A 27,104-nucleotide genomic window follows, 5' to 3' on the forward strand; every position below is an offset into this window, starting at 1 on the left:
TTTAAAAAAAAATGTGACATTAACAAGACTTTTTTTTTTTTGTAAATTGTTTTCCTTTCTGTGTATAAAATCCTGGCCGTTCCTTGTTTTTTTTTTTTTTTTTTTTTTTTTACATGTTCATGCTGTGTAATTTTGAGATGTTACTGAGATTCTGAACATAATGTGCATTTTTTCTGTACAGATGAAATGGGAGAATTTAATAAAAAGAGTCTGCAGGTTTTTACTTGTTGTGTTCGCATTTTTTTGAGTCGGCGCTGTTGGGGTGCGTTATATGGGAACTGAATGTGCTCATTTAGCTCATGGGTTCGGGTAAAACCTCTGTGCACCCTTGGGTGCTTGGGGAGCCCCAGGAGCACCCTATTAGTGGTGTAAAAAACCCAAACATCAGCCTTCGCCTTGTTTTCATGTCCTAATTTCCCCTGAGGGTGAGACACATTTTTTGAGGGGAAAAGGGGTGAACCCCTCAGGCTGTGAGGTAAAACTGGGAGAAAAAATCATCATTTTCCACTATTTTTGCAGAACAGCTCAGAAAGCAGCGAGCTGCCCCCTCACGCACCCTTGCGGGGGACCCTGAGGTAAAATTCCTGTCAGGAGCGGGAGGGCGGGAAGAGAGGGGCGGGAAGAGAGGGGGCGGGGCCACACACCAGGAGGCGGGGTTATACACTTGGGGGCATGGTCGTGTGGTTGGTGGGCGGGGTTATGCAAATAGGGGACGAGAAACTAATGTGGTTGGTGGGTGGGATTATGCAAATAGGGGACGGGGCCACGTGCGAATAGCCCCGCCCCCTGTTCCCCGCGCCGGGCCGTGCCTCACGACCCTGGCCGCCTGTCGCGCCGCGTCCCGCCTGCCGTAAAGCGCGGCGGCCGCCTGCCGTCAAGCGCGGAAGGTCAGCGGCGCCTCCGCCGCCCGCTGCGGGGCCGTGAGGGGGCCGCGGGGCCCGGTGCCGCCCCCCCCGCTCCCCGCTCCCCTCCCGCCCCTTCCCCGGCCTCCCCCGCCGCCGCTGCCATGTTCCTGCGGCTGCTGTCCGACGTGCGGTGGCGCCCGGCCGCCTCCCGCTGGAGCGGGGCCGCCCGCTGCCCGCGGAGCACCTCAGCGGCCTCCGAGGCGCCGCCGCCGGCCCCGCTGCCGGGCCAGGCGCAGGTGGTGGTGTGCGGCGGAGGCGTGGTGGGCGCCTCGGTGGCCTACCACCTCGCCAAGCTGGGCTGGAGGGACGTGGTGCTGCTGGAGCAGGGCAGGTAGGGGCTGCGGGCTGCAGCGGGGCGGGCCTGGAGGCGTTTCTCCGGGTGTTTCTGTCATTTCTGTAGCGGTTTCTGTCATTTCCGTGTTTATTTCTGGCATTTCTGCCTCTTTGCTGAGTGCCGCAGCCGTGGTGGGTTCAGACAGACCGTCGCTGGCAGAGCTTGGTGCTGCTTCACGGCACAGGGCCATGGGCAGCCCCGCACTGCCCGGGGTGAAGTAGAGAAACGCAGGAGAAATTAATTGGTGTGTTGGCAATCAAAATATATCCGCGTAGGGAGAAGCAGAAGTGTTAGAAGAACAGCTTTCCTTTTCTTCTGGCCTGTCCTCAGCTTTGTTCCTGCCCTACACAGCCTTCTGCCCGCTCCTTTCCTCACAGGGGAGCCGGGGGGTTCACGGTGGCTTCTCCCTCTCCTGCTTTTGCCCTGGTTCCTCCTGGTCCCCTGCAGGCTCTGCCGCGGGCTGCAGCCCTCCAGGGAAACCTGCTGCAGCTGCCCAGGGGCTGCAGTTCCTCTGGAGGCATCCATCTGCTCTGTCGTGGGGCCTTCCTCAGGCTGCAGCAAATGCCTGCTCCAGCACCTGGACCTCCTCCTTCTCCACCTTCTCCCTGCCTTTGGGGTTTCCTCGTCTCTTCCTTGTTTACTTTTTGCTCCTGCTCCATCTCTCTGGCGTTTGTTGCCCATGAGCCTGCCTTCCTAGAGGTGCTGCTGAGGGCCCAGTGCTGCCCTGTGGGTGTCTCTCTGGGGGCTGGCTGGAAGTGGGGCCGTCCCATGCCAGACCCAGCTGACTTCTTCTCACAGGGGCCACCCCTGCTGCCAAACCCTGATGTTTTGGGGTGTTTTGGTAATGCACAGTGCAAAGACAAAGCCTCCGTGCAAGACAAGAGGTCACAAACTACGGATGTGAAATCTGAGCGTTTTTGGTTTTGTTTCTCCCACTAAGCTTGTGCTCGGCCACCGTTACAGTGCCACCAAGTTCTCAGCTGACCCCTAGGCAGAGAAGCAGGGGATATTTTCTTCACCTAAACTTCTCTCTGCAGACTCCCAGCCATGAATGTTGAAGTTACTTGCGTGTAGGCGTGGGAAACGGTGGAGTCAACGAAGGTGCTCTTGTTTTTTTTATACATTTGTGTGTATTTGAAGGGGGTTTCGATTTACCTCCTGCCCATCTGCACAGATCTGAGCCCCAGAGGTTGGGACAGCTGCCAGTAGGGGTGGCCCAAGAGGCAGCAGCTCCAGGCACATCTGTCAGTGCTTTACTCACAGGTAATGATGTGAAACGCGGCGTGGCTTGGAGAGATGGCAGAACATGTCGGTCTTGTTGGGAGCTGACTGCCCAGCCCGTGCCTGTTCGGGTTTTTGGTTTGGATGTGCTTGTTTTGGTGCCTTCATTAAGCATTTTGGGACCTTGGCACCACGCAGTGGGGCTGGAAGCTCAGAGCTCCAGGAGCAGGGAGCTCTGGCTGCTTGGCATTGCCTGGCTGGGAAGCACCAGGCTCTTGGCAGCTGCCAGCAGAGGGAATTCTCCCTCGGAGGTCTCCGAGCTCAATCCACACACGTGTGCCCACAGAAAAACACCGCCGCGTTCCCAGGAGCAGTTTAGGATTGTGGTGAGCCCGCTTAAAGCCCCGCTGCAGCAGTTTTGGCTGCGGCTGTAGGGGTGTAGCAAGGGGAATGCCTTACGCAGCTGGTGCTCGTGTTGGGTTTCCTGAGGGCGTGCTGCGAGGCCAGAGGTCAGCGAGTGGAGCAGCGCGGGGTGGCTTGAGCAGCAGGGAAGGTGGCCACGAGTGGCGTGGAAGCAGTGGGAGAGAAATGCTTAAATGTAACCCTGCTGCTGAGCTTTTTATAGGGCTCGCTGTGGAAGCCCTTCCCCAGGTAGCTAGATGGGCAGTGCCTGAAGGGCAGATTAAAAATGGGAAGAAATGTGCTTCTACATAGCTGCTGCACGCTAAGAGGGACTCGGTGCAAGCTGCAGAGATGCAGGGCTCAAAGGAATCCAAGTTAATCTTGCTCTGAGGGAAACCCGGCTTTGGAGAAAGAAGCAATCAGGTAGGCAGCTTGGCTTGCTAATTTTTTTTTTTAAGTGCTTTCTTTGAAAGATGCGAGCGGTTAGGACAAGTTAGAGAGAAGTGGGTTTGGAGCAGAAGGTTTTTCCAAAAGCGAGGTAAAGCAGAAGCATCCCTGCTGTTGTGTTACCCCTGCATCAGCCACCGTACGGCTTTGGGGGTTCTCCCGAGGGGCACAACTGATTTTCAAGTTGTCTGTGGTGGTATTTACAGCTGGACAAAGGGAGCAGTCGTGGTCTGATGGGCGCGGGGGGCAGCGGGTGGGTGTTTTGTGCCATCAGAAACCTCTGGGGCAGCCTCCTGGGGAGCCGTGCTGGCTTCCCTGCCCGTCAGCTGCCTGAGGCCTTCTTTCAACTTACCTTGCAGGCTGGCTGCCGGTACCACCCGCTTCTGTGCCGGCATCGTGAGCACCGCCAGGCACGTGTCCATCGAGCTGAAGATGGCAGACTACTCCAACAAGCTGTACCAGCAGCTGGAGCAAGAGACGGGCGTGCAGACAGGTACTGGGGGGTGAGCACCGGGTAACCTTTGGGAGGTCGGGTCGAAGTGCTGGCCCTGAAGTAAGTGTCTTGAGCGCTGGTGGCTCCTGCTCAAAACAAAATAACGGATTTGGACTGAATTAGATGCAAAAGAGCATCAGTGATCTGACTGGAGGGTTGGGAGGAAGGGTGTCAGGTGCTCAGACCTGCCTGCGAGCTGCCGTCTGTAGCTTGGACAAACGTAGGGGATTTTTGTTCACAAGGGCACTAAAAAGAGACGAGAGCAAGTGACCCATTTTCTGCACTGTTTCACTTCTCAGAAATGCAAAAAGCTTCACAGCAGCTCTAAAGCCCAGACAAAGCAAGATATTTTACTCTAGTGTCTCCCTGGAAATACTGTATTGAAATTCCCCCTCTCCCTCCGAAATGCTCAGGCATGTGCCTGGGATGAAGAACTTGAGCACGGAAAGTTTGCTGTTGGCAAAGGCTTGTGATACACATCAAACTCAACACGGATTAATAAAAGTGCCTGTAATTAAGGTTACTATTAAACTATTACAGGTGGTGGAGTCACAAAATGTCGTCCTTTAGTTGTTGAGGTTTTATTTTTCTGTGTATTCAATCTCATTTTCACCTTTTTGCCAGTAACCTCTCTCTCTTTTAATAGATACCATGTGTAGGCTCTGTTTTATAAGCCTGAGTAAATGCAGTGCAAAGGAGTGTTAGAGCCCAAGTCAGAATTGAAGTGCTCTTTGGAAAAGTTGACTAATGCAATTTTTGATTACTGGCTGATAAATGTTTAAAGTTACGTGGGGATCTGGGGTTTCCTGGCTCTTGAGTAGTGGAAGCACCAGGTCTGCGATTAATTAAAGCAACGGGTCTGAAATTAAAAGGAATTCAAGCTCCTGTCCAAATCTGACTTGACTTTGGTGATTGTCACAGGGTACATGAAGACAGGCTCTATATCGCTGGCTCAGACTCAGGACCGACTAATCTCTCTGAAACGCATTGCTTCATCGCTGAAGTACGTATAAGCAGGAAATAAAACCCATTTTACGTTTGCATCAGCTCTCCTGCAATGCTAACGACATTTTCTTTGTGTTCTGTGGCAGTGTAATGGGGATCCCGTGTGAAATTATCACCCCGAAGCAAGTGGCGCAGCTTCACCCGCTTATCAACATCCACGACCTTGTGGGGGCCATGTATGTGCCAGAAGATGCACTCGTGTCCTCTGCCAACGTCAGTCTGGCTCTGGCGACTGCTGCCTCACGGAATGGTACGAGATTTTTGTCTCCTGGTGCTCTCCTGCCTGATAGTTACCTTCTTCCCAGTAAAGGAAGTGATGGCTTGCATCTGTTTGGGGATCTTAGCTAAGTGCTGAAGGCCAAAAGTTGGTTGTTTCTATATGGTTTGTATTCTTTGAAATCCCTTTTTTCTCAATAATCAGGCTGATTTATTTTTTTTTCACATACTGAATCTTTAGGGGACTGATGTGATGGATCAAGCACCAGTTTGTCATACTTGCTAGTTACATATTTCTCTGAATAAGCACTGAGTTTTAATTGTCTGAAGTGAAAAGATCTGACTGGCTCCTTGTGGAATACTTCATTAGACATACGTGCTTTGGAAGTGAAGTAGTAAATGCTGTCCGTGTAGCCCTTTGGCAGACTGGAGCGGTCTAAAAGTGGGGCAGAAGTTAATTTGATAATGGAGGTGAGGCACACGAAGGATGAAAGTTCATCAGACTGGAAGAAACTATTGAGGAAGATACCGCTCTTAGTTTCTTTTAGTCCAGCTTTATTTTGCTTACTGCTAATTTAGTTTTTCACAAAATAACTGATTTCCCATGAAAGAAGCAGTCTTGCAATCCACAACAACAGACTTGATCACATAAAGGCATTGTAATTAAAAGAAATCTGTGGTTTACACTTTTTTTTTTTCCTCTGTTGTTGATACTGGGGTCTGTCATCTAGAAGTGGGGAAAAAATACTGTGTTTCTTCATAAACTTATCACTTACATAATGAAGTTGTATGCATGCTGTTTTACAGGATTTCCCTTAAGAATGGTTGCACAAAACGTAGAAACTTTTGTCTTTATGAGAAAATTAGCTTTTAAATGGAGCTTAAGGGCTTGATGTTAGTAGCTGTAGAAAGAAGACTTGTGATGTGCTGACTTTGTCCTCTTCAGGCGTCCAGATTCACGAACGGACGAGCGTCAGTCACGTCTTGATCCAGAAGGGCCGTGTGACTGGAGTTGAGACCGACCGAGGGAAGATTCAGTGCCAGTACTTTGTCAACTGTGCTGGCCAGGTAGGATTATTCAAACTTGTCTTTCTTTTTCCCTTTGGTTAGGATGCAGCTGTGCTATTAAAGGAAATCTTTAAGGGAATTCCAGAAAGAAAAACGAGAAGAAGAACAGTGCTTTCTTTCTGCCAGACTAGGCAAGCCTCTTGCCAGTCCACAACAGTTTGTCCCGAAGAATGTTGTTGTTCTAGATCAGACTGCCAGAAGAGGATAATAGTAGTCCCCCACCTGACTTCTTGCATGTTGTATGCTAAAGAAACTCTTGCGGTCCCCCTTTTTTAGTGTTGTCTCTCTTCATCTCTGAAAAACCTCTGCTCTAAATTGCGGAGTTACAGCTGCTTGGGTATAGGATTCTAAAAACGTTTCCTTTATTAGAAAAATGAATGAACACGTGCTCTTTCTTCATTTTCATTTTATTTGACTTTATGATGGTTCGTGCTTTGGCTTGCTTTACTGGAGTAGCTCCAAGTCAGAGCAGCAGGGCCCTGAGGGAGGACAGCGGAGGTGGCTGTGTGCTCGGCACAAAGGCTGGGGGAGCCCTGCAGCTTGCTGCTGCGCTGCTGGGCGTGGGGTCTCATGGTGGGCTCACCCTCCTGACACACACAAAAAAGTCACTTTCTGCTTTTTTTATCTTTCTATTGTTGCTTCTCCACCATGCAGATCCACCTGACAGCCGCTGTTGCTCAGTGTGGGGCCCTGGCAGCACCACAGGCACCTTGGCTGTGGCACGTGAATCTTATTTTTCTTTCATGTTTTATGTTGATGCTTCCTAGGCTGGAGCCAGGGTCCTGCTTTTCTAGACGTTACGTGGGGAACACAAAAACAGTCTTCACCCCAGATAGCTCAAATTCTAATAAAGCAGAAAACAAATGCCTTTGTTTAAAGTTTAGGGCACTGAACCACGTCTTATTTGGCCTTTTTGAAAGCAGACCCACAGAGATGATCAGTTTGCATGCTTTTCTCCTGTCTTTCTCATTTTAGTTAATTTTCTTCTTTTACATCCTGGTTTTGTTTTGTAATTTCAGTGGGCCTACGAGTTGGGCCACTCCGGGGACGAACCAGTCAGCATCCCGCTCCACGCTTGCGAGCACTTCTACCTCCTGACACATCCTTTGAAGGAACCTCTGGCAAGCAGCGTACCAAGTAAGGGTTCTTCAACTTTTTTTCCACTTTCCTCGATGAATTACATCCTCCTTTCCAAGGTGACTTGTGTTATGACAAAACAGCCGACGAAGGACTATCACTTCTCAGCTCAATTGCAATTGTGAAGTGTGTTCTAGCTGAATTGCTTTGAATATCCTCTTTCAGTGGTATCTGTTTCCTTACTGTGGGGAAAGCTTTTGCTGCAGGAATTGATTTCCAGAGCTTGTCAGCAGAGCAGGTGAACGACCTTGGCTCTAGCTTGGCTAGCTGCTGTGCCTGAGACTCGGATTGTTGCGGCTGTGGGCTGGAGAGGGTGCTAGCCTTGGCACTGTGTTTTCCTTGCAGGCTGCTGTCCCCAAATGGCCCATCTATTCCTTTCCTCCAACTGAAGCTAAGGCTTTACAATGGCATTTACATGTCTATGAGCTGTAGGGGCAACCCAAGCACTTGAGGTAATTGCTCCTCCCCCATGTTCTGGCTTTTGGATCTCTTCAATAAAAGCCCTTCTGTTTGAAAACTGTGGTGGGGAAGTAGGAAGCTTTGCTTATTTATTCTGTCTTTAGTAAGAGTTTCTGCTTCTAGGGAGTCATATATATGTTCTCCAAGGAATGCAGCTCTCTCACTGGACTCTCTGCTTCACTTTTACTTTTCTAGAGCAATTTAAATGTATATATGTTCACAGCTCTTCTGTACATGGGGAAAAAATTACTCTGAAACATGTCAGGTGCAGTCTAAGTGCTCCAAGTTGACACTGCCACCAGAAGAAGCAATCCTGACCTGACTGCTTGCCCTCACCCCATTGCTGCCTGCAGTCTTTGTGCTGGTGGCCTGCAGCAGGCTGGTTCAGTGACCCACCCCCGTTAATTTGAACTGTTTTAATACATGAAGGGAAAGATGGGGAGGGCAGGACGTCTCTTGGTCTGGTCCTGGGTGCACTCCCAGTGGATTTAAGCCAGCATAACAGCCTGCTGGTGCCACCAGGGATGCAAATCCTTGTGTCTTCCTGCTCCTGATGCTGCTGTCCTGCTGGTTTTGGTGCCCTTTAGATTCTCCTCAGTTTCTTGTGCTGCCCAGAAGTTAACCTGCGTGGCTGAGATGGGAATTGATGCTGATTTAGGCATCTAAACCAGCACACCAGGGGGCCACGTGAGGACCAGAAGCAGCATAAAGGTGTGGGCTGGGGGGACTGAAATGGTCCTTGCTGCGGGCTGCTAGCTTGGCAGCAGAGCCTGTCACTAGTGCCTGTGAGATGGCCGGAGGTCGCTGCCCCTTCTCACCTCCTTTCCCACCTCTTTTCTTTCCTCTGCAGCTATCGTAGACCCCGATGGCAGGATCTACATCCGCAACTGGCAGGGCGGCATCCTCTCGGGAGGCTTTGAGAAAAACCCCAAGCCTCTTTTCACGGAGGGACGGAACCAGCTGGAGATTCAGAACCTCCAGGAAGATTGGGATCATTTTGGTATGTTCGGGGGGGAGATGCCCGCAGCAATAAAGCACGTGGCTTCAGCAGAAGGCAGTTAGCAATGAGACAGGCTGTTAGAGACCAGCTAGCGTCTCTCTGCCTCTCTCTGACAGGCGTGAGAAGGGTGAATGTTCTCTCAAATTCATTAATTTCTTCATTTGTCAGTAATTTGCATGAAACCACTTAACCAAGGACTACGTCAACATCTTTGCAGTGTTTAAAAACACCCGCTAACCTTTAGCTTGTATTTATTTCCTCCAGCGCAGTGGCGTACTGCGTGAACTTTCCAACGCTCTTCTCCCCCTGCGTTTGATTTCGGGCTGTCAGCACCACGTGCTGCTCCTCTTGTGACTGTAGATCAGCACTCCTGACCCGCCATGCAGCTGTGGCATTTCGTTTCTGTGGCTCCTTTCAGCACTGCCTGCCAAGTGCATTTCCAGTGGAGGAAATCGTGAGCAGAAATCATGAGCAGAACTCGCTGGTGCTGCTTCCCAGACTCCATCCATCCCACCATCAGCAATGTGGTGGCTTGGTCCTTTCCAGATATTCTTTCTCTTCCTATATTATTTGTTTCTGGTTCGATATTCTGTATAAATCTTTTTATATGGAGGGATCTTTCTGTAGGAAAGAATATAGCATGGCCTCCAGGTCCCATTTTTCCCCTCTCATATGCCTCGTAAGTTCTGTGCGCCTTCGATTCCCCTTTTATTTGAGGGAACCAGTTCTGCCCTGTGTCAGAGCTCTTTCCTTCCCCCATGAACACATCTCTGCCTGTGTCTCCAGGCTCAGTGAGACTCCCTGCTGTCTTTCTGCAACGGTAGCGTGTTCATCCAGCTGCTCCCCTGGCTGAACTGATTTAGTTTTTGTGTCTGAGAGATGATATATGGGTTTCATAAACAATTAAGATGGGGTGGAGGCAGGATGGGCTGCAGCTCTGTGCTGGCTTACGGCAGAAGTTTTTTAGACCTGCAGATGACTGCGGACTTGATTGAAAAGCAGCTTCCCTAACGAGCTGCTCACGCGTTGCACCCACCTCCTCTTTGGTCTTCCAGATCCTGCTGGAATGGCAAAGCCCTGCTTGCTGGCACCTGCAAACTGCCCAGGTTTCGGAAGCAGCTGCACGCTAAGTTCCAGCGTTACCTTTTTATCACTTCAAACATGCAGAGTAGCTGAGCAGTCAGAGCTTACTCAGCCAATATTTGATCCTCTTCTAGGGCTGCAGTTCCTGGGCTCACGTGTTCCTGCTCTGATCTCTCTGATTGGAACACCTTTAGAGTTTAAAATAGCCTGTACTGTTGCAGAAATGTTGGGCTGGATGTAAGAACAAGTCTAGAACTGAGCCCTCTTTTTATCAGTAGGAAAAAAGAAGCCTGTAACAACAGGCCCTGGGGAGTTACAAGGCATCAGAAGGAGCAGTTCAGCAGGCTTCTGCTTGTGACTTCTTAGGTGACGTGGAATCTGAATATTTCAGAGCCTGTGTGTAAAACTGAGGAATGTAACTAGTGCTGAATTTTGGGGACTTTAATCTAGGGTACGGTGCAGAGGGAACTCCTGGGCAAGAAGATCAAAGTAGACAGCTTACCCTTTTATTAAAGCTCTCAAATATCAGGCTGTGAATTGCCGAAGGACCTTTCCAGCGTGACCGGGCAATAAAGTGGCAAGGAAATTCAATGAGGATAAATGTGAAGTGACGCAAGTGTGTGAGGGTGTGTCTGCTGGGGAGTGCTCTTCATTTCACCGCACAGAACAACGGGCTTTGAGCTGACCTTGGGGTTCTCTTAGTTCTGTGAAGGTGTCAGCTCAGTAGCTGGCAAAGCAAAAATAAAGGAGTTATTAGGAAAGGAGCAGAAAATAAAATCATCACGCAGCTCCCTATCCTTGGCGTGCCAGATAAGAGGTGTTCTGCAGAGGGTGTCATCTTACTGGTGAAAGAGTGGCTAGAAGCTGATCGGGGCTTGGAGCAGCTCCCAAGAGAGGGATGACTGACTGGCAGGGATCAAAAAAAAAGAAAGAAGAGATGACCAGAGGGAGGTAAACAGAGGTCTAGGAAATGTTGAGTGAGATCCCACTCTAGATGGGGATCTCCTATTCTCTGCTGCTTCTATTGTGCCAGCTGGGGGCCATCAAAAAGTTAATTGAGTTTAAGTTTCAAACTCAGTGATTCCTCTCACCACAAGTACTGGATGTGTGGATATCTCCTTGGCAGCCTTGCAAGGTGTTCTCAGGAGTTTTGGGGAAGACTGGTCGAGTCTGGAAAAGAGATCCGCTAAGAGTTGCTATTTAGTAAACACTATTTACTAGTTAGTAAATATTATTTTTATTTGGTAAATACCAGCTAGCATTTATTAAATATTGTTTTTGTGTTTAGCAAATACCAGTTAGTATTTGGTAAATACCACTTAGTATTTAGGGAAAACCTCCTGGGGTTTAGGAAAACTGCTGAAGGTAAGCAGAGGCTGGCAGGATGTGTGGGGCCAGTGTCATACAGATTTGTCTGTTCTTACTCCTCGCTAGGTATCCATTCCTTGCTGCTTTCCCTAGCAAAGCTGAACACATTTCTGCTGGGGAAGGTGTCACTGGCCTGAATCAGCTGCAGACTCAGACCTTCACCACTGGTCTGAATCAGTGGGGCTGCTTTTATGGTGTGCTGTGTGAAAAATGGTGATCCATTTTGAGTAGTTTGAGGTTTTCTGTTCTGCCAGCACACTGTTCAGCCAGCGAATGTGTTCCCTTCTGTTCAGACACCAGCACGCTCTCTGCTTTGATGCTGAAGTGCTTTGAGATTGAAAGCTTTTTTGTCTTTTGTCTCCATCCCAGAGCCGCTCCTGAGTTCCCTTCTGCGCAGGATGCCGGATTTGGAGGCCCTGCAGATCATGCAGCTCGTGAACTGCCCGGAGTCCTTCACGCCAGACATGCGGTGTATCATGGGCGAGTCGCCCACGGTGCGCGGCTACTTCGTCCTGGCTGGCATGAACTCGGCTGGTATCTCTTATGGTGGGGGAGCAGGCAAGTAAGTGGTTTATCACCGTTTGGTGTGTAAGTAAGGTTTTAACCAAGAAAAAAGACTGCTCAGATGAGTCTTCTGTGTGACATGTTCTGGTCAGTATTTGTCACCTCCCCTCTGCTACCAACAGAGGACGCTTTTGTCTCCAGCTTGAGTCACAGGGAAGAGCAGTCCTGTGTGTGCTCCAGCTCTGTGCTGGATTCTTCTCCTACCCTGCACATCTCAGTCACCAGCAGCCTGCTGGGGATCAAGGGAGCTCCCTGAGGACTAACCGGTCCAAACTTTCTTCTACCTGGAAGAGAGAAAAGCTTAACAAAGCACACAGTCCCTCATCTTCTCTGCTCCACGATCCCTTTAATTTATTATTTGGCTGAAGTCCTTAGAGCATTCAAGCTGACACAACAATTAATTTCTCCAAAAGAGAGTGAATCTAAAGCAGATAAAGCACCGTGTGTGTGGTGCCAGGTGCTGCCAATACAGTTAAATGTCCTCTGCCAGCGAGCTAGGGATGTAGCCACTTCCCAGTACGCTCCAATTCCTGTGTTAATGCAAATACTTTGACAGGCATGTAAGTGTGATCCCAGCAGCAAAGTTGCTTGCAAAATGATCATCGCTTTCTCTGATTGCCATTTGGTTTTGGCAACCCAGCATCCCTTCTGCTGTACAGCCTTCTTAGCAAGCTGCTCATTTTTCATGGCAAGTGTTAGTATCTGCACTTGTTTCCATTAGTTTCTGTCTATCTAATAATTTAACTCAGCAGAGAAGGAAATGGTGATTTTTCTTTGTCATAAATAACATGGAAGTACAGAGAATCTTTGCAGTAAGGTTATTTGAGAATCAAAATCACTTCTGAGGGTAAAACGTTATTTGACTGTTTGTTGCTACAGCCTCAAAATAAGCAGCTTAGCTTGCTAATGTAACTTTTAATGATCAGTCTCAAACCCCTTTGTTTTTCTGTTTACTGACTGTGAACAGATCCTTCTGCTCTGCTTTTGTCTGAGCTGCCTTTGTCCTTTAGCTCTGGAGCATGCCTTCCTCCTTCACTGCTAGAAGTGTAGCTAAACATAACTTGGCTGGTCCCTCGTGCTGAAATGAACGCTGTCACTGATGGTTTGTGGCTGAGCCTACACCAGGTACTGAAAAACGACAAAGCAGTCAGCTTCCTAACTCCAACCTAAATGTGCTCAGCGCTCCTTTGTGTGGGGTAGCCTGAGGACTTGACACAGTGTCAGTCAGGCTGCCTGTCCAGTCCCTGGCTTTGTTGACCATGTGTCCTGCTGCCCTGTGCGTTTTATCCTAATGGGAAATGAGTAATTTGGAAAGCTGCTGGCTGGGTTTTATAATGGGAAAGCCTTCCAGATTCAGCTAGTGTTCAGAATACCATGTTAGTTCTGTTTTATCCCTGCTGCGAGAAGTTCTCATGTCCAAATTGCCTTGCTTATGACTTCAAAGCTAAACTCTTTAAGACACTGACTGACTTCTTGGTTTTTCTTTACTGCTTCCATCAGGTACCTGGCAGAGTGGATGGTAAATGGTTATCCGTCAGAAAACGTCTGGCCTCTGGACTTGAAACGCTTTGGTACTCTGCAGAGCAGTCGCACCTTCCTCCGTCACCGTGTGATGGAAGTAATGCGTAAGTGAGGTCTCTGCGTGCAGTGCTCACCAGGATGTCCAAGACTTGCTCTTTGCTGTGCTGTCTGTCCTCTGTCAAGTGTCACCACCCTGAGAAACATCGTCCTTCCCCCTGGCCTCCCCTGGGACAAGGCAGTTCCTTCCCAGAAGAAGGCAAAGGCTGGCTGCTTTGTTAGCAGCATTCCTGCTAGCTTTTCTGAAAGAGATGCTGTTGGTAGGGTGCTCTTTCCTATTTATTTATGTTCCCATAAGGAGGAGGTTTGTGTGTATCTGTGTAGGACTCCAGCCTAATAAAACAATACCAAGATCTTAACAAGAAATACTACACTGTATCAAACACTGTTATTGTTTGCACATCAGTATAGCGTGAAAATGCCATCACTTCTGACGTAGCAGTATGTGATCTAGTTATCTTATGCCATTCAAGAAGTCTTGGTAGAACATACTCTGCTTTCTCTTGCCCGAGTTGGTGATAAATGCCTTGCAGAATAGATCTTAGATGCCATTGTTCCTGTGTAAAGCCGTGCATAATTTCCTCCTGTTGTTTGATTATCTGTCCTGAGATAATGTGGACAATTCTTTCTTTTAAGTTTCAATAGAAGCATAAGTTGCAAAAGAAGTTGCAAAAGAAGAGCAGTTACTTGAACACCAAGTTTAAACTAAAAACGTGTTCAGGTGAAAGCAGAGAAACTGGGTAAAGCTTTGAGTCTAGGTATATCCAGGAAAAAAAACCTTACACTTTGACCTTTCTTCCCAGAAAAATCAGTTTGTACTCTTGGCATTACTCTAGAGTGGCTTTCCAATGTAGATCTTGATTCTAGAGGTTTAGATAGCTAAGGAATCAGTCTAATTTTTACAAGATAAATACTGTATTCATTTTTTCTGGTGTTACATTCCCACTATAATCCATTCTTCCCTCTACCTGCTCTTTCAGCAGTGCCAATACCAGGTAACGACAATAAAATCATTACTTAGGAGGCAAAGACAAACAGAATTGTTCAGTAAGAAATATTAGGCTATCTCAGCATCAGTTTTAAGTAATTTGTGCCCTATGTAGAAGCTTAACGTTTGTAAAGAAGCATCCTTGAGTTCTACTCCCTGCTGGCAACCAGAGAGAATGCTAAACATTCATTAGGGTAACTTGTTTTCTAAATTAGAATATTATGGAATGGCTGAAAAGGTATAGGAGACATTTGGAAGAGCTTCAGTAATTAGAAAAAGCTGAGCTGCCAGTGTTTAAGGAGGTGGTGGATGATCCTTGTGGCAGTGGGCTCCCTACCCCGCTACTGGTATTGTCTAAATGATCAGTGTCTGATGCAGTGTGCTGTCAGGGAAAAACCATGCATAATTAATGCTAGTCAGCATGGCTGCATGGAAAATAGAGAGTTTGGGTAAGTTATGTTGACAGTATTGTCATGAGACCATGAGTATCTACAAATATAAGTGTTCTGTGCAAATCTTGTTGCTCTGATTTAGTGTAGCTATAAATGGATCAAAAGAGATTTGCTGATTTCAAAAAATGGAGAAGTCAAAACTGTCTTGAGGGAATTTCATTGGTGGTTCGGGTGTAGTAAGAATGCGTATCTGTAATCTGGAGTAAAATCCTAGGTAACAATCACTACTTAACCTAATAACATATCTCTGTGACCACTGCAGCCCTCATGTGTGATCTGAAGGTTCCCCGCTGGGACTTCCAGACCGGCAGACAGCTGCGCACCTCCCCGCTCTATGACCGTCTGGATGCCCAGGGAGCCAGGTGGATGGAGAAGCACGGGTTTGAAAGAGTCAAATACTTTGTCCCACCTGGGAAAGGTGAGATTGCATTTTATTCTGCCTAGTGCGTCCAGATTGATGTATTAGATTGTAGTTCATTTGGTTTATCAGTTGCCCTTTGACTCTTCCTTGCGTTAGATCTGCTGGATTTGGATCAGAGCAAAACCTTTTACAAGCCGGACTGGTTTGATATCGTGGGTTCAGAAGTCAAGTGCTGTAAGGAAGCAGTTTGTGTCATTGACATGTCATCTTTCACCAAGTTTGAAATAAGTGTAAGTACCCAGGCGGTGGCAAGGCATCAGCTTGCAGAGGTGGTCTTTATTTTCTGTTGGCTGCGTTCAAACTCCTCCAAGTCCTGTTGAGGGATAGATAGAGAAATTAGGCTGTACGGCCAGATTCAGGCTGCAACAAATATTTACCTGAGATTGCCTTTTGTCTGTTGAGGGCCCACTTCATAGAAATACCAGTTTGGTCTGTAAATAGGATTTGACCTTCGGCACTGTGTGACCGTTGTCTCCTATTAAGCTTGAGACGTTTGTGTCCCTATCAATGTGAATTGAAAGAATTTGGGTCAGGACGCTGATGCAGTCTTAAACTGCCCCAGTTAATTTGTGTCGCTCAGACAGCTCATCTGCCTGCTCTCCCTTTCAATTCCCATAGTCCACGGGAGACCAGGCGCTGGAGAGTCTGCAATACCTCTTCTCAAACGACCTGGATGTGCCAGTTGGGCATGTTGTGCATACCGGCATGCTCAATGAGAAAGGAGGTTATGAGAATGACTGCAGCATTGCACGGCTGAGCAAACGCAGGTAGGTGTGCAGACTGCATCTTTATCAGCAGCCTCTGAGAACCTCTTAATGAAGAACATAAATTCCACCCCCACGCCTTGTAAGGAAAAAGGAAAAGTCTCCATTCTACACTCATCCCTAATTCTGTAGCTCAAACGAGAGGGAGCTCCCAAACTTATCTGTGGTCCCTACATCAGTAAGTACAGGTTTCTACAAAATGTTTGGCCTTCAGATGTTGAGTTTCTCAATTGAAAGACAAATTTGTTTTTGGCAAATTTGTTCCGGTCATTACTTTATTGCTTAAGTATTCATTTAAAGAGCAAACTAAACATGTTTGCTCACTGGCTCCTGACCAGTCTTTTCATCGGAGTACCGTGCTGAAACATTTCTTTTTCAGTGTTTCAACTTGCCTTGTGGTGTCGTTACTCAAGTTCTCAGCTCTGCACTCACCCGGGGTTCTTTCTTATGCTCTCTGGTGCAAACTGACGTGATCACAGGATCTCATCCTTAGACTAAGCAACTTGGGTTCTGTTTGGCATTTAATTAGAAAAAACCCCTCATGTTTAAAAACTATTTCATGGGTATGTCCCGGCCAAGTGTTGGATTCATTTCCCTAGACCATTTTCTATGTATGCTGTCCTTGTATTGGTGTGAGAGCATTCTTCTCTGCTGCTCTTATAATTAGAAGCAGCTTTTCATTCTCTTTCTCTTCCATCTGCATTCATGTGTTGTTTAAAAGCATTGTCTGCCTCTGTGTGAAACTGGTAGCTTTCCTCCTTGTTAATCACTGCTGCAGATATTATCTCTGTCAATAATGTACTTCAACTCGCAGTCAGCATGAAAGAGACTAGCTTGTTTTCACATATCAAGTGGAGTTCTGTTTTCGGAAACTGGTAATAATAACCACCATTGTGTAGGGAAAGAGTTTGACTGAAACAAGAAACTGCTTTGAGAATGAAGCACTCTTCTGACCGTCGAGAGTAGCCAGAATCACTGGTCTCAAAGAGCTGTAAATACAGTCTGCAAAATGACTCTGACTTTGGGGCTACCTTGTGAACTTCCTGCAGAGCTGCCCACATTCTGCTTCTGGTCCTTCTGCTGCCTTCTTGTCCCCAGGCTGCTGGTAATGCTCGCAGGCTGAGGTTTCCTCTCCTGACAGATGTGGTGGTATTGATCCAGAGACATCAGTCGTGGTTTTTGTAAACCGGCTTATTTTGGTCTGGTGTTATCTTGGAAGCTGCTGAATGGCTCCAGTAGTTGGCGGACAAAGAATGAACTGAATCATCCTGTGCCTGTCAAGTTTCATTGTTTCTTGGTTTTGATTTTTCTCTTCCAGCTTCTTCATGATTTCCCCCACTGACCAGCAAGTCCACTGCTGGGCCTGGCTGAAGAACCGCTTGCCTAATGACAGCAACCTGACCATGGAAGATGTGACCTGGAAGTACACAGGTAGGAAATCACTGAAAGCAGACCTTGTTCTACAGCCTGAAGTCACAAATCGTGTCTTGTGCTGTGTGCCAATCAATCGTTTAAGCTCTCCAGAGTGGCAGCTGGGTCTCTTTTCCAAACAGTTGGATAAAAACAGCAATTCAGACTGCCTTCTAGCAAGCCATGAGCTGGGAGGCAGCTTTCCTTTCACATGGATTGTCAGGAGACAGCCTGATGACACAACCTCTTCTTTCAGTGAACTTTAAGACTTTCCACAGCTCCTAACTTCCCAAAGAGAAACAGAAATCATTTAGTTCATATATGCAAGTTAGACAGCAGGTAAGACCTCTCTGGTCTCATCCTAATGGTGTTACCTTCCTGTCCTTAGCTCTGAACCTGATAGGCCCTCGTGCTGTGGATGTCTTGTCAGAGTTGTCGTATGCCCCCATAACTCCAGAGCACTTTCCCTCTCTCTTTTGCAAGGTGAGTGGCTGTGCTTCCTCCTCGCTCTGCTAGGTTTTTTGAAGCATGCGTGGAAGAAGGGGAAGAACGATGTTTTGGGTGGCTAGAGGTGAAGTTATGTATAGACGCACTGCAGTAGCTGAGCTAGATTGGTCATGTACTCGTTAGGCTCACTTTGTTACCTACATTTCTTTGGATTCTACTTGCTGAATTTATAGGTAAATACAAATCTGTTTTCAGTATTCTGCTTGCTGTAGGCTTGGCATGTTTGACATAATCAGTTAGGAAAGCATCGATCTGAGGGGCAGCTGGGATCAGTGTCTCTGGAGTCTGTCTCCTGTCGTGGTGAAAGGCTGGGAAGGTAGCTGCAGTTCAGCTTCCATCTTGTATTTAGAACACGAGCCTTTGTCCTGACCTAGTTTGAAGGCTTATCACCAAGTGATTGAGAAGCCTGGATATTGGGTACTGCAGTCTGGATTTTTACACTAAATTCCTCAGAAGCATGTGCCGGTGGTGAACTGCCTGAGGAAGGGGAAGAGGGCTGACGGGTGTGGATTGCATTATGTATTACTGTGTTCCTCCTGGATCTCTGTGCTGTGTTCCAGTTTGGATGTTTTCACCCCCTCTGATTCTGCAGGAGATGAGCGTGGGCTATGCTAACGGCATCCGTGTGATGAGTATCACTCACACAGGAGAACCTGGATTCATGCTTTATATTCCCATAGAGGTAAGAGTACGCGATAGCCTCAGCTCATTAAAACAGCTGCTTGCATGCATAATCAGGAACACTTTCCATGCTGACTCAGGGTCACAAAGTGTCTGTTTTGTACCAGCGGAGTTTCCCTGCTCTGCCTGGTGCTCCGGCTGGCCAGACCTCGTGCTCCAGAGGCTGGGCACAGTAACATCAGCGGTGGTGTGTCAGATGCTGCCACTCTTTCCCGGTGTCTGTCTGCAGCTCTGTGTCTCACCCTCCCTTTGCAGTACGCCCTCCACGTGTACAACGAGGTGATGAACATGGGCCAGAAGTACGGCATCCGCAACGCCGGTTACTACGCGCTCCGCAGCCTGCGCATCGAGAAGTTCTTTGCGTTCTGGGGCCAGGATCTGGACGCCTTTACCACTCCTATGGAGTGTGGACGCGAGTTCCAGGTCAAGCTGGATAAGGTACGGTGGGAGGCTGAAACCTCCTGCAGCAGGGGGTACGGGTGGGAGAGGTGAAAATGCTGCCACGGATGTGTCACTCTTCTGATGGAGCTGTGAGTGCATAGCTATAACCCGTGTCCTTGTGCTTTGTAAAGAAATATTTGTGGTAGAAATACCAAAAATATTCTGCCCTCCTCCCTGGGCAGCACTCCCAGCGATTTATGTGGTGTCCTGCTTTAGGGCAGGGTGCTGGGTACCTTACAGGTGCTCAGTGCTCAGGTTTCTTTATCCCAGCTGCTTTCCTGGTCTGCTGAAGCAAATGCCACCTGGTGCGCAGGCTGGCTTTTAATGAAGTTAAAAACATATGAGGACAGACAGGGACAGGAGCTCTCCATGCTGTTCTGTTTCAGTGTATTTGTACTGTATTTGTACGAGCTGTATCCTGCTCGGTTGCGGTGACAGGTGCCATCTCTGCCACTTGCTTGTTACCTTCTTTCTTATGTATTTGTACGAGCCAAAACAAATGCTTGTATGAGACAAGTCAGAGAGGAAAATGCACTGATGAGGGACACAAATTTGCTATGTGGCTATGTTTTCTCTGGTTTATGAAATGTGGTAGACTTCTGGGACCAGACAAGTGGTGAAAACTACAGTGGTTTTCACTGTGGTAAAAACTAGAATGAATTTAAGGGTCCGCTTCACAAATATTTTGAATTCGTTAATACATTTAGCATCCGGAACAACAAACGTGACAAGAAACTTGTGTCTGAGCTGGGCTTTCTGTGCGCAGAAGCAGCCTGCCCTGCTGACTTCCAAGCTCCCCTTGACCTTGTGCTGGAAGTTTGTCTGTTAAAGCTCAGCAGGTGCCGTGCTCCTTTATCAGCTGATGCTTCCTTCCCTCCCCAGGGAATGCAGTTCGTCGGCCAGGAAGCGCTGCTGGAACAGAAGCAGAACGGCGTGTACAAGCGCTTTACCATGTTCATCCTCGAGGACCACGACACGGACATGGACCTCTGGCCCTGGTGGGGCGAGCCCATCTTCCGCAACGGCCGCTACGTGGGCAAGACCACCAGCAGCGCCTACAGCTACACGCTGGAGCGCCACGTCTGCCTGGGCTTCGTGCACCACTTCGACGAGAAGACGGGCGAGGAGCTGGTGGTGACGACCGACTTCATCAACCAGGGCGAGTACGAGATCGACATCGCCGGGCAGCGCTTCCAGGCCAAAGCCAAGCTCTACCCCTTCAGCTCCCTCTTCACGCAGCGGCGCCGCAAGGACGAGGTGGAACTGAGCGGCTACCAGAGGGAGTAGAGCTGAGCACACGCCCGCTCCTCATCCCAGGCTGGAGTCTCCTGCCACCATCTCCCAGTCCTCTCTCCTCACCCCGTGTATTTCTTTCTCTTCCTTTCTCGTCTTGCCACTTTTAAACTTTTTTCCAGCGTGTTACATTTTGTATATTTTAAAACTTTTAACTCTCGAGCTTTCTCAACCCTGCCCATCTCCCTCCTTCAGCCCTTCGCTTGCCAGGCTCCCCCGCGCCACGGTGGGTGAAGGGGAACTCCTTCACGGGAAGGAACTTCCAACACGGGAAGGGTCCAGGAGACCTCCTGCGGACTGCAGCCCTTCTCTGGCCCCTCGGCTGAAGGCTGGGACTTCCCCTTGCTCCCCACAAACCACTTTGTAGAGGGGTCGGTGCGTTGGTGCGCGCAGCAATAGTCTGATCAGCTACCTCACTGGCACAAGGCGAAGCGCCGCGTGAGCAGCAGCGAGCGGACAGGTTTGGGTTATCACCCAGCTTGTTCACCATTTATCCACCTTTTTTCCCTACCAGGGAGTCGAGTAGGCTTAACCATCAGATCCCTGGGGTGACAGTAGTGCTGGTAAGTTTTTTTTTGGTGTTGTTCCCGTTGGATTTTTTTTTTTTGCCTGGGGTCGCTGAAGCTAGACGGCCTTCTATAAATACAGCCGAAGAGCAGCATGTGTGTTTGACTTCAGTAAAGGAATGGGGTTGGGTTTTTTATTAGCAAAAATACCGATTTCTAACAAGGGCAGATGTTAGTGTTTAATGTTCATAGCACTGTTGAAATGCTGCTTCTGTTTCAGCTGCACAGTGTACAATCTGTGTGAATATTCCTTCACTTTCCTTTGTGTGTGTGGCTCCATCAGGCTTGTCTGGCAGGGTTTCATGTAAAACCTGTGTGTGTTTATGGAACTTGAGCAGCAGGAGGGGATGATATCTTGTGGTTTTGGCTGACTTCGGTTGCTCCAAAACTAGAGGAAAACCCTGCAGTGCTCATCTCACCTGTGGGGCTGGGACGACCCCAAGAAACACGGGGGATTCTGGTGGTGACAGCAGCTCCTGCAGGACTCCAGCAAGGTGTCTTCTGTTCTCTCCTCAAATCTGTTGCACTTCTCTTTGTAGTACCTCGCCTGAAGGGAGTGAAAGAGGGAGTTTGGGGCTGTGGAAGTTGGGTTCCGAATTGCTTCAGGTGGTTCAGGGGCTTCACCCCTTCTCGGGGTGTCAGCGTGCTCCGATTCAAGCACTGATGCTGAAGAAAACGGGGAGTGCTGAGTTGTACCGCACGGATTTACGCCCTTCCCTTCCCAATGTGAGCACAATCAGAACCGAAGCCGTTCTCTGTTTACTGGAAGGAGACCTGCTGGGTGTTTTCTCTGCCTCTGGCACCCACACGCTCATCATCGTCTTCCCGCTGCTGCTGATGCCAGCATCCTTGGGGAGTTTAATCACAGCCTTGCACGGAGGCCAGCCCTGGCAGCATGGGGATCGCTTTGTAATCCAGAACCTCGTGGGGCATTTTCTTTTCCACTTAACTGGTGAGCATCAGTAGTGTAAATACGAGCTCGAAACCTCTGCAAGTTGTGGCTTTGGGTTTGTTTTCTGCTGCTTTAGTTGCTTTAGGTCGTGTCTTTGCTCTGCCAGCTCGTGATGGAGATGTTCTCAGCACACAAAAGGAACTGGATGGCCCTAAGGCAAGAAGCGTGGAGGGAAAAACCTTTACACCTTAAAAACAAGTTGTCAGAGCAAGCTCCCCCATTCAGGGAGACGCAGAAGCTGTGAAACAGTCGTGGAGGATCAGGGCAGGGCATAGGATGAAGGGAGAAGGAAGGATTCAAGCTAGTGGGCTAGGAACTTGGACGTAGATGTTGCTTCTTTGAGCGTGCTCTCCTTTGTAAACGGTGAATTCCTTTGTAGCATCTGGCCTCTTTAGGGATTTCAAACTAAACTTGAAATGGACGTGCAAAAATTCCCCAGGCTTCCCAAATCCCTGGGTGCTGCTCTCCGAATTGAAGTTGTGCCTGGTGTATTAGGATAAAGGGATGAAATGAAAGGGTGACGAGACATCAACAAACTAACATCAGTCCTTTTTTGATGTCGTGATCCCACTGTGCCCGTTTTGGATGCACGTAGCAAGGAGGACCTCTACCCTACTGGCATGTTACCTGAAAATCATGCACTGGGGCTCTCGAAGAGGATGCCTGTGCCACACGTTGTCGCTGGAGGGACATGAGAGGCTTCCCTGGGAGGACACCAAGTGACACCAAGTGCTAGCTGAGGCAGGCTGAAGTACTGAAAGCAGCTGCTGGAGAGTTCTCAGCTAAACCACTCGCTCTGGCGAGTTATAATTAGTTCAGAGCGAACCAAAAGGTCAGCAGCGTGTGTCCTTTCGGTGCTGAAGCATCACTTCAGTTGCAGCGAGGTTATATTCCTCCTTGTGATTTTTTTCCCCTGGTTTATAGGTTCCCCTTCACTCCTCAGATAACTTGTGATACGGTTTTCTCTTCCCGCAGCAGTCCTGACAACAAAAATGGTGTTTTGTGAGCTCCTTCTGCCGTTATGACTGCTCAGGTTTATTTTGTGTCTAGATCTATCGGTAACCAGGAGCAGAGAACAAGAATAAACGTGCATCATGCGGGAGGTACGGCAGTGCTCTGCAGCGGCAGGCTGCTGGTGGAGGCTGCTGGCAGCTGGCAGTCCTGCGGCTCGCAGCTGCCTGCTCCTGCTCTCCCGGTGATGAGCTCTGGTTCTTTCGTGTCTGAACCTGGAGGCTTCAGCTGCTGCTCGAGATTAGTCTGTGACTTCTGGCAGGGATTTCTGGCTGTACCCCGAGTCGTCTGTCTTCTCCAGCTCGGGTGGCAGCCGAGGGGACAGCTGGATGGCAGCTTTTAGGATAGGGCCAGATGCTGGGGCTGAGCGAGGGGCTTCTAGTGTGCTGCTTTCTTGCAGGGCATGAAGCAGGGGTGCAAGGCTCCTCCTGATGGCTGCAAGGAGGGTGCTTGAAAACGAAGAACAAAACCAACTGAAGAGTCACCACCTCCAGTACAACTTGAGATTAGAAAACTGGACGTCAGACCTCTGGAAGCTGCTGCGACACGAGCTTAATACCCACAGTGCCGGATGGTGCAGGCTGCAAAATCACACGCTGTGATTTGCTGAGAAAGGGGATTTGTTCGTGTTCAGCGTGGTAGGACTGCGGGGCAGGGATGGGAAACACTGAGCCAGCACCCTCTTGTGAAGGGGATGGGGGCCTGTGCTGGGCAGCAGCAGGAGGAGCAGCACCAGGAGCAGCAGCAGGACGGGGCGCACACCGCGTGTGGTGGTCGCAGCCGTGTCTGGTCTCCGAGTCTCGCTTCTCCTACATGAGCAGCCCTGCAGGTTTCCTCCATCCAGGCACCTTTGCCAAGACTGAGGCTTGAAGGGAGGTTGGCTGGAGTTTGGTATGAGAAAGGAATTCATCTTTTTGGCTGAAATACGGAGGTGGAGCATAATCCGCATTAGGATAACCGTGTTACCCGTCAGTGATGACCATTAAATGTGCACGTGGCACTTGTAGGTGTGCTTCTTCTTCCCCAGAAAGCCATATTTGCGTGGGATTGCTGACAGAGTGCTGCATCCACCCTGCTGTGCAGTGTCCCTGGAGGCCAGGAAGGTGCCACTTGGCCGAGGAGCGCGGGGAGCAGGCGCCAGAGGCAGCGCTTTGTGGGCAGCCCGCTCCAGCTCCCCTCAATGACTTCTCCAGGCGTGCTACGTGGCCTTACCCTTGTGTCCTTGCCTAAGCTCTCGTATTTTTTAGTCCCCGAGGGGGTGCTGAAACGCTGGAGTAAAAGTGGTGTTAGAGAAGGACTCGATTGCTTGTCTTTGGTGGCCTGAGGTTAAAGTCAAAGCTGCGCATTCGGAAACATTTTCAGTTCCAGGAGCGTGTGCTGTGGTGATTTTTCACCTCTATCTTTGCCGGGCTTTATTCCTCCTCGTCTGCTCCGTGCTGATATCGGTGTCCAGATCTGATGGGCCGTGCTGGGGCAGATGTTGCTCCTCTGTTAGTGGCGAGGAGCAGAGGCCGCGTGCCTGCATCTCCAGGTCTTGCTGTAAGCCTGGGTTCGTGTTCCCCCTTCCCCTGCTGTATTCAAGCTGCTGCAGGTCTTGTTGCTGTTCCCCTGACACCCCCAGCTTGAGTGCTGGGACCTCTTGTGCGCAGCCTTCCTCTCTTCGCCCTGCCCGGCGCCTCATCGCCCGAGCCAGCTTTGCTCCAGATCTGTCTCTTTGCATCAATTTCAGCTCTGCAGCTTCGAGGCGCTGCCACCGCCCTGCCTCCCGCGGGCTTGTGGCTCTGCCTGGAGCTGCCTTCGCTCTGGGACTACAGCCCCGTCCCCTGCAAGCCTCTTCTTGGGGCCTGGAGAGCTCATTGTGCAGGAATCTGGACCGAGAGCCAGATGAGGTGAAAAATAACACTATTTTTTTAATCCTATCCTCCGTTTAGAGCAGTGCAAGCTCCAGGCAGAGCCGGGGCAGCATTAGCTGAGAACCAAGCAGCCGGGCACGGTTCCCAATATCACTTCTTTCCCCCCGCCGCTTCTCCTTCAGGTGGAGGAAGCCGTGCCCTGATGGAGGTGGTGGGGAGCGTGTATGGGGTTGCCCAAAACTCTCGTTTCTCCCCGGCGTGTTCCTGCAGGCAGCGGCTAACCATGCTGGTGCAGCGCTCACCTGGGGCTGCCCGTAGCCTTCCAGCACGCTTTAACCAAAACGTTTACATTTTGAGAGGAAATGTCCAAAAAAATAAAAGCAGTTTTCCATGTTTGGAAAATAAATTGCTTGCAAGGGCAGAGGCCTTTCTTGTTTCAAACAGAACGCTGCTGCTGGTGGAGTCCAGCAAAAACTTCATCACCTTCGGGTTTGTCTTCCCAAACGTTTTTATTGTCATACTTGATCGCCTTGATTTTTTTTATTTTATTTTTTTGCCCACATCGGGATGCTTTTTTTGTTTTAAGCTACCATTTCTGTAAGTGTTTGTTAGGGCTGGTTGCTTCTTTTTTTTTGTTGCTGTTGTTTTTAATGCGCAGGCAGGAAACGGGGCGTGGGGGAGAAGGGATTCACGTCACCAGGCGACTCCAAGCTGTCTCTGAAAAGCAGTTGGGAATTTTTCTTTGCACTTTACACTTTTCCTTAAACGTTGTGATTGTAGCGTGCTTAGAGCCCTCAGCGAGTGCATTTGAGGGAGGGAAAAAACAAATCCTTACATATTTGTAAATGCCTTAAGGCTTTTTGGCTAGGGGTTTGTGCACTGCCCGTGCGTGCCGCTCCGTTTCTTGCTGTGCTCGGGGCGCACGGGGCAGGCTGGGAGAGCCTTGGCAGAGCCTCGGCGCCTGTTCCTCTTTCTCCAGAAGTGGGTTTATTCAGGATGTTGCTCGTGCTGTGGCAGGTTCGAGGGTTTCTCAGTGCTGGGGACCTCGTTTGTGCTCAGATGGCCGAGACTCCTCATCTCCTGCTCGTCCCAGGGCTGCGCTGCTGGTGGCGGGATGGCTTCCGAGCTGGCGTCGCCTCGGTTTGGGCACCCTGCCCGGTCCGAGCGAGGCATCTCCGTGAGGAGGAGTGGTGATTTATAACAGAAGAGGCTCTGGGGGACGGTGCTCGTTCATATTTATTGCTTTGGCCCAGCTGGTGACAGCTGACCCTCCCACGCACGTGCTTGACGCCGGCTGCGCCCGCCAGCAGCGTGGTTACCCGGTGGCCACCACCGACGGATGCTCTGCTTCGCACGGACAGCAACAAGCCCTGAATCCTCCGGCTGCTAGAACCCGAGGCAAGTTCACTTCAAGTCCCCGCTCTAACCAAGAAAACCCTTTCTAGTGCCTTATGCTTGTGAATGTCGTGCAATGGACGTGGCTGAGGCGGCCCAGGCGAGGTTTCCCCGACCGCTGCGCCCGTCGCAGGGCAACCAGCGGCTGGATCCCGGCAGCGTGGTGACACTTCCCAGTCCCTTCAGCCGTGGGGTTTGTGAAACATCCCCCCGGGGTCCGCCTCGGAGGGGTTTGGGGGAGGCAGAGGGGTTCTGAGGGCTGCGCCCAGCTGCGGGGTGAGGGGTGGTGGTTCCCCAGCGCACACAGAGGGGTGAGCTCGCTGCTCGCCTCCGAGGCCGTGTTATTTCGTGTGCTGTATTTATATCGTGCTTCACTTCATTTAATTTTTTTTGGTTGGCTTCAACGTTGCTGGGTTTGTATATTAATAAAGAGGCGTTTTAACTACTCCCGAATCGGGCGCTTTGTTACACGAGAGCCTTCTGTTACCCGTCAGCATCCAAACCCCTTGGTCCTCGGGTGGCTTCCTGGGGGAACGTGTGGTGGTCCCCACCTCCAGGGGCTGTGAGGGGAGCTGGGGGCTGGGGCTGGGGCTGGAGGAAACCCCTGGGGTGGGTGGTGCATGGCCCCAGAACGCTGTGTGGGATTTCGGCCCCCTCTGGCCCCAGCCCTCTGCCAGCACCCAGCTGCAGCAGCCCTCCTGGGGATGCCAGAACACAAAGGGTGAGTTTTTATTTATTTTTTTCCCCCTCGTGCTTCCCTTTCAGTGGAATTTCCTTTGTTTCAGCTTGTGCTCGTTGCTTTTCCTGCCAGGATGTGGACAGGCCTGGATCCTGGAGCAACCCTAACCCCACAGTGTGGGCTGACCGACAGCTGTGCCCCGCTGCAAGGATGGAACCAGCCCCCTGCCATGGGGGAAATGCCCCAGATTTTTCCCCAAAGCCCTGGGGAAAATGCTCCAAAACAGTTCTTAAGACAAATGCCCAAGTTTTAACTCCCAGCAGGAGATGGAAAATCTCTCATCCATCCTCTCTCTGTAGGAGCACGCTATAGGAGAGGACAGGAGGGAAACACGGAGGGCTTTGGATGCAT

The 27,104-nt window shown here is 49.7% G+C and overlaps 1 protein-coding gene across 1 annotated transcript; it reads left to right on the forward strand.

Annotated features, from left to right (window-relative positions):
- Positions 1-1,150: 1,150 nt before the first annotated feature.
- On the forward strand, positions 1,151-26,467 carry PDPR (pyruvate dehydrogenase phosphatase regulatory subunit). Its single transcript, XM_032195517.1, has 17 exons — positions 1,151-1,236; positions 3,669-3,802; positions 4,724-4,805; positions 4,894-5,057; positions 5,970-6,091; positions 7,111-7,228; positions 8,538-8,687; positions 11,508-11,700; positions 13,203-13,327; positions 14,983-15,138; positions 15,238-15,371; positions 15,760-15,908; positions 17,224-17,336; positions 17,704-17,798; positions 18,415-18,504; positions 18,759-18,941; positions 19,827-26,467. The coding sequence occupies exons 2-17, from the start codon at positions 3,742-3,744 to the stop codon at positions 20,229-20,231; spliced, it is 2,340 nt and encodes a 779-aa protein (XP_032051408.1). The 5' UTR covers positions 1,151-1,236; positions 3,669-3,741; the 3' UTR covers positions 20,232-26,467.
- The last annotated feature ends 637 nt before the right edge of the window (positions 26,468-27,104 follow it).

Source organism: Aythya fuligula, chromosome 12, assembly GCF_009819795.1.
Source record: "Aythya fuligula isolate bAytFul2 chromosome 12, bAytFul2.pri, whole genome shotgun sequence".
Lineage (NCBI taxonomy): Eukaryota > Metazoa > Chordata > Aves > Anseriformes > Anatidae > Aythya > Aythya fuligula.

What these genes read in the sequence shown, in the direction of transcription:
- PDPR (XM_032195517.1), top strand. Translation starts at nt 3,742, where the DNA reads ATGGCAGACTACTCCAACAAGCTGTACCAGCAGCTGGAGCAAGAGACG. An exon ending in TCTGGCAAGCAGCGTACCAA is followed by an intron (nt 7,229 to 8,537) that starts GTAAGGGTTCTT and finishes TTTCCTCTGCAG; the next exon opens with CTATCGTAGACCCCGATGGC. An exon ending in CTTTGTCCCACCTGGGAAAG is followed by an intron (nt 15,139 to 15,237) that starts GTGAGATTGCAT and finishes TCCTTGCGTTAG; the next exon opens with ATCTGCTGGATTTGGATCAG.